The sequence below is a fragment of the Tupaia chinensis genome, unplaced genomic scaffold, assembly GCF_000334495.1.
Source record: "Tupaia chinensis unplaced genomic scaffold, TupChi_1.0 Scaffold000234_1, whole genome shotgun sequence".
Classification (NCBI taxonomy): Eukaryota; Metazoa; Chordata; class Mammalia; order Scandentia; family Tupaiidae; genus Tupaia; species Tupaia belangeri.
The window spans coordinates 1034565-1041477 of NW_006159712.1; the positions used below are offsets into that span (position 1 = coordinate 1034565).

General features: G+C 42.8%; 1 protein-coding gene across 2 annotated transcripts in view; it reads right to left on the reverse strand.

The window, feature by feature from the left end:
* Positions 1 to 3867: 3867 nt before the first annotated feature.
* KCNIP1 (potassium voltage-gated channel interacting protein 1) overlaps positions 3868 to 6913 on the reverse strand; it is a 367558-nt gene continuing 364512 nt past the window's right edge. For both annotated transcript variants that reach the window (XM_006148355.3, XM_027771823.1), the window contains exon 8: positions 3868 to 4724. In XM_006148355.3, coding sequence (XP_006148417.1) covers positions 4677 to 4724 — 48 coding nt within the window. In that variant the 3' untranslated portion in view covers positions 3868 to 4676. The remainder of the gene's footprint in view (positions 4725 to 6913) is intronic.

Genomic DNA, 6913 nt, shown 5'->3' on the forward strand with positions numbered 1-6913 from the left:
GTGCTCACCTCTCTGCAGTGTGGAGGGATACCTGAGTCGGGGCGTGAAGCACTCCAAGTTGAAAGCTCTGGGCGGGACCTCTCTATAAGTCCTGTGCCAAAATGAGAGGGTTGGTCCTGGTGCTCACAAATTATTGTCAGATTTCAGGACTCACAGTTAAACTAAGGGCCAGTCCTTTGCCGCACGGAGTCCTGTGTGTGCACGGGTCGCACGCCCTGGAGCCGGCGCTGGAACTAGGGTCCAGAGCCGTGGACTCCGTCCTTCTCGCCGGATCTGCTCACTTCTAAGGCCCCAGGGCCCTGGCGAGAGACCCACGCAGCGGATCCGGCCGCATTCGGCGGGGCGCCTGCTCCATCTAGCGGCGTGATGGCGAACAACGCCTACTGCTCATATCCAGGATGGACGTAACACCTGCGACTTCTTTTCCATCCTTCATCTCCAATCAGCAACAGAGCCTTGGCCTCCAGGGTCTCTCATTGGTCCCGCCTCGTCATCGGTTCTTCGACCTCTGTAGTGATAAACCACTTGAGTTGTGTTTTGAGAGCCCCCATTTAACTCGATTTATACGTATTTGTACCTTCCAAGTCTGTCCAGGTAAGCTAGGCATCTGGGTAACTCTTAATAAATGATGTAATTGTCAGCAGGTGCTATTACTTCTCAGTAGCAGATGGTCATATGCAGCATAGCATTGGAGGCATTTGCCTACTGTATTAGTCATTTGTGTGTTGAGGGGTTGGTAATAGAATTAGTGCAGAGGTTGCACATGGATGATCTCTGGGCCAAATCCAACTCTTACACGTGTTTGACTTGGCCTCTATGGTATCTGTAGTATATGTGTATTTAAACTAATACTTAAACTAGTTGCCAGAATATAAACTAGTATTTATACTAGTTGACAGAAGGTACAGACTGGGACAGTCTATGTATAAATCCAGATTTTCAACTTTTCCCAGCAGTTTGTTAGCGCTAACACCACCAGGTCCACATTCCAACAACGGCAGCAACTGCTGGGTCTGTGGTGGAGTTGCGTCCCTCACACTGGGCGTGTATTCTTTGGTTTGCCTCTTCTTTCTTTAGTCTGCCTGTCTTTGATCACACACTGAACTTGGCATTTCCTAGGTTAGTGATTGAGCACAGCAGTCAAAACATCCAGAGCTCAAACTTTTGCTGTACCACTAACTAGTTATTTGATCAGAATCAAGTTACACAATCTCTCTGAGCTCCAGTTTCCTCATTAGGAAGTGGGAATAATAACACAGTCAATGAGGATTGATGGCCATGACTACATGCGAACGACTTAGCAGTCAATGTTCAATAAATACTGTTTGCTATTAGTTATCTCGTCTCTTTGCTACTAGTATATCATTATTGTTGAATTATGGTTGTAGAGTAGGTAGCAGAGTGGTCGGGTGGATAAGCAGCCAGACTGGATTTCTCATCCCAGTTCTGCTGCTACCTAGCGGTAGGCTTTGGTTACTCCATTTGTCATATGAAGGGCTGGGAGTGGGGGCAGTTAGCATGCTTCAAGTCTCAAGTTACAGAAAATTCAACTCACACTGCCTTAGGAAATGAACAAATGAATTTGTTAATATTTATGACACATGCACCCAAAACACTAGGGGTGACTGTATCTTCTGATGAAGCTTGATCTAGCAGTTCAACAACACACCAAGGAGTCCATTTCTCTTCCTCTCACTGCCTTGAGTTCGGTAGTGTATTATGCTCGCCGATAGGCCGGCTTCCCTGCAGGTTACCAGACAGTTGCCTGCAGGTCCCAGGACAAGGTGCTTTTTCATTCGTGTCTAGCACAAATGTGAGCAACTCCTTTGTGGTTCTCAGTGAGCAGTCACGATGTTTAGGTTAACTTACGTTTTGAGTCTACTCCTGAACCAGTCTCTGAGGCTTAGCTTAGGTCCCTGTGCTATATCTTAAAACTCCACTTGGTGGGATAGGCACCTATAGGCTTTCTCCCACTCTTAAGAATGTGGAGTTTTGTTGGTCCCCTGGCAGTCCCTAGACTGGATTACAGAACTCACTGAGGTCTGCCACATAAGTTGGTCTTATCTAATGTGTAAAGATGCATTTGTTTCAGTCCCTGAAAGAGGTCCATTTGGCCAACTCTCCACATGTCCTTGGCATTATTCCCTTTAGAGGGAGAGTTTGACTTCAATTCATGGGTTTGTTTTTGTTGTTTTTTACTAATAGTTTTCATTGCAGCTGCTTTCCATTACCTCCTGGTGTTTGTATATTATTAGAGCAAGTTTTAAGAGCAGGTGGAGAATGGTCTTCATGTTTTCTACAAGATAAAGGTGGGCATGGATTGTGGAGTGTGGCCGACTTTTAAGTTCATTTCCAACTGTGGGCAAGGCCTTCTGTGTGTCTTGGTATAAGATCTCCATCTAAAATCTAAGTGCCTAGCATATCCGTCTCACAGGGCTGTTAGGAGACTTAAGAAAGAAACTGTCCATAGAGAACCTGGCACGGAGCAGTGGTTCCTAGCCTCATCTCTGCTTCCTCCTGGGAGCCTCTCAAATGGGTCTTTATGGCCCCTGCCGAGAGTACTTATTCAGAGATGTGATACTGGAGAACAAGAGGAACTGTCACAGTGGTGTCCTCCATTTTTACTCCAGAAGTGATTTTCTTATCCTAACAGGGGGTCAATCTCAGGTGCCTGAACAGTGAGTGACAGCAGGCCCAGGTCCAGATCTTCTGCAGAATCCTGTGATCCTCTCCCCTTAACTGGAGATAATGTCACGCTCGGCCATCTGCTTCTCAGAGAAGCATTGTCTACCACCTTGTCATTCCCTATGATGTCACATATTTATTCTCTTCATGTGACTTCGTCTACACTCATTTTGTATATTTCATCCCTGAGAGCAGGACACATCTGTCTTATTCCTTGTTTGTGTTAGATTCTTCTTGCTGCCAACCGTGTGACAAGGATGTCAGGCCCGGTAGCATATGTGTGAGGCGATCCAGGAAGCACTGTAGGAAGGTATAGGACAGGAGGCAGCAAAGGGAGTAAAGTCAATTCAGGGTGCATTTCTGAGTAGGTTACTGCTCTTGGCAATTGGGGCTTGATCCTACTGGGGCAGTCTAAGTGAGTATAGAAGAGCCTTCAGAGTTCTTCCTACTGAGAGGAGCAGGGTCTGTGGTATTTATCTGCCAGTTCTCAAGAGTCATTGGCTAAGGGCTACTCCCTGGAAGTGCTGGTGACCCCCTTCTTCCGGGGGCAATGTGGCCCTGTCACGGTCAGACACTGTGACCATTAGAGTCTCAGACAAAAAGTCTCAGACATTTGAAGTCAGCAGCAGTTGAGTCCATTTGCGTGGTAATGGTGGTGCCAAGGTAGCATGGGCAAGGAGGCATCTGCTCTGTGCTGAGCCCCTATCAGCAGGTGAGAACGTGAAATTTGTTAGATGATTCAGGAGGAGCAGTGAAACTGAGACCCATGCTTTGCTGGCAACACCATGGAGTCACACCTCCATGAATGGATGACAGATGAATGAGGTTTGTGGGCAATACTCTGTTCCTTGGAGTAAGATGGAATTCCCACCTAGGAAGTCTCTGTAATAGAATGGGAAGGGTTTACTCTCCCAGAAGTGTCCCTGTCTATTACCCTGCTACCTTAGGCAGGTGTTGTGAAGGATCTTGTCTTGAAGTTGTATTTGCATATGGTGGTGGGATTTGCATTAGAATGGAATGTTTTCTAGGGAAGGTTTGGGGGCTGGGGAGGATGATGTTACTGCCTGGCATAGTGCCTGGAACAAAGTAAGAAGTGCTAACTAGAGGTAGGAATGGACTAACCTTTCCTTTTCACAACTTACCTCGCCTGCCCAATGCAGTCATGGAAGAAATGATTGAGAGTGTAAGAAACAGTTCTCTTTATTTGATTAGAACATGGTAGAAAATTACAGCATTTTGCAGGCATTCTGGACTCCCCGGGAGGGACATGCAGTGTTGGGCTCGAGCAGGGGATGGCATGAGGTATGGGCCACAGGGCAATGGCTCCCTTCCTGGGCATGTTAAAGGACTTGGGCCACCAGCACAGATGCTGGTGCGAGAGAATTAACTGGTCATTGCCTCTGGAAACAAATGACATGGGCAGTTTGGGTCATCAGATGATGCCATGCTTAACAATTCAGTCCTATCCTACACGTGTTAGGTGCTGGCTCTCCCAACTAGTCACGGTAGATTCTGATTGTTCTGTGTTAACACTCGTTCTTCCCAGAGGAAGAGAAACAGGCACGTTGGTCTGGGAGGCCATCAGAGGATGGTGTGCATTTGGTTTAGGTCCTCTTGCTTGCAGCTTTATCATGATTTGCTTGGCTTGGAGGCGGTGGGCTGGGCATGGAAGCAAACTGTGCACTACTGGATAAGCTCAAGCAGAGGGACCTTCCACAGGGCAGCCATGTGAAGAGATGAGCATGCTTCCAAAACAAACTCAAATTCCATCACATCTCACTCAAGAAGAGGGAGGAGGAAGAGTTGGCAATCAGAGACTGGCCCACATGGTGCTGGGTTCCATAAAAAGTCTTCGGCAGAGAAATCTTCCAAAGTGTAAAAGGTGTTCCTGTCCCAAGAGTTGGTTTGTACAATCAGAACATGGGCAGATCAGGGTGTCAAGGTGGTGGTTGAGTACAATGTCTCTGAGAGCTGGATGGCTGTGTCCTCAGTTACATGACATTTTGGAACAGCTGAAGAGACCTCATGATATTGTCATCCTGGGAAAGGAGAAGAGGAAAAGAGGATCGTTAGACCCTCAAAGGCTCCTTCCTAAGAAGCTCTATTCCTGGAGAGCAGACCCTAAGCTCTTTGTTTCCTATGCAGAAAAACTCTACGAGGATATAGGAAACAAGGAATAAGGGCTGGGAACCTGGAAAGTAATCAACTCAAAGCTGCATTCCATCAACTGATTTTTCTTTTCTTACACCTACTGAGATGATCACATATTTTCTTTTTTATTCTAGTAATATGATTAACTACATTGACTAATTCTTGGATGTTAAACCAACCTTGCATTCCTGGAATAAATCTTATTGGTTAATAATGTATACTTTTTAAAAAGTATATATTTCTGGATCTGATTTTTAAAACAATTTTTAAATAATTATTTCACTTTACTTATTATTATTATTTTAAAATTTACTATAGGGTACATATGCTCACCAGAAAAAGACTGAGAGAGAGAGGAAAAAAGAGAAAGTGAGCCGCCAGGTTTGGGACTTAAACCATGGTTGGTCATGTGAGAGTCTAGTGCCCCAACTACCATGCTACCTGATGGCCCTTGGATCTGATTTTTTTAAAAAAAGATTTTTAAAAAAATGTTTGCTTTTATTTATGATAGAGAATGCACATATGTATAAGAGAAAAAGAGTGACAGAGTGAGAGAAAGAGAGAGGGAGAGCGAAGACACCCCCTCCAAAGGGGCCTGGTTACACTGAAATCCTTTTTCCTCCAGTTCTTTATCCCATTTTGAGCACATATGCACAAGCCCAGTGTGAAGCTGATCGGGCCAGGATTTGAACTCTGGTCAGTCATGTGGGATCTTGCTTCCTCTGTGCAGTGCTTAAATATACCATAGAGCTAGCCCTAGATTTGATATTTTGCATTTACGTTCAGAAGAAGTATATTAGCCTGAAATAAATTTTTTAAAAAATCGTGTAATGTCCTTGCCAATTTTCCATATTAGCATTATAATAGCCTCATAAATCAAGTTCAGAGATTTCCTTTTTCTGTTCCGTGTGTTTGTATATTAGTCTAATTTTTTCCTTAAGTCTTTTTCTGTCCCCTGCGTTTGTATATTAGTCTAATTTTTTCCTTAAGTGTTGGAAAAAATGTACTGGTAAAGCTATCCAGGCTTGTCATTTTCTTTGGTGGAAAGTTTTAAATCACAAATTTAATTTCTTTAATAGATATAGGACTCTAGATTTTCAATGTTTTGTGTTGCATTTTTTAAAGAATTATTTTAATTTTAATTTATTCATTGTCATTATTATTACCATTATTTTAAATTTTACTAAAGTTGACCAAAGAGAGACAGAAAGAGAGAAGGAAAGTGAGAAAGCAAACTGCCAGGTTTAGGACTTGAACCATGGTCAAGTGGTTCAGATGTGGGAGTCCAGATGCCTTAACCACCACATCACTTGCCAGCCCCTTGTGTTGCACTTTGCAAGGAATTTATATATTTCATGAAAGTTGTCAAATTTATTGGCTAATGAACTACTATCTTTATAATGTCTGTAAAGCTTATAATGATGCTATCTTCACTTCTGATGTTAATAATCTGTTTTCTCTTTTTAAATTCAGACTTGATAAGAATTTATCAATTTTATAAATTTTTTCAAAGAAGAAACTTCTAGTTTTTTAATTATATTTTATGTATTGTATGTTTGCTATTTTACATTCTCTATCATGTATTGAATGTAGAAAGTCTTTAAATGTTTGCTATTAAATAACATACTTCTAAATCCATCAGTCAGAGAAGAAAATGTTTTGAACTAAAATATGATGAAGATATATCAAAATTTGTGAGATCTAAAGTAGTACTAAGGTAAAGAAGTACACAAAGTGAAATTTACATATATAGATGTTTCACATATAGACATAGGTAGATGTAATATATATAGATATATGTAATATATATAGATAGATGTAATAAATATAATATATATAGATGTAATATGTATATTACATATGTAGATGTAATATGTATTTATATTACATCTATGTATATGAAAAGAATGGTTGGGAACCAGCAGTTAGCGTAATGGCTATGTCGCTGGACTCCCACGTAGTCAACCGCGGTTCGTGTCCTGGACCCGGTGGCTTAAAACTCACGCCGGGCGCGTGTGCGTGCGTGCCCAAGATCCCGAGAGGAGAATGGAGGAGAAGGGATTGCGGCGTGACCATC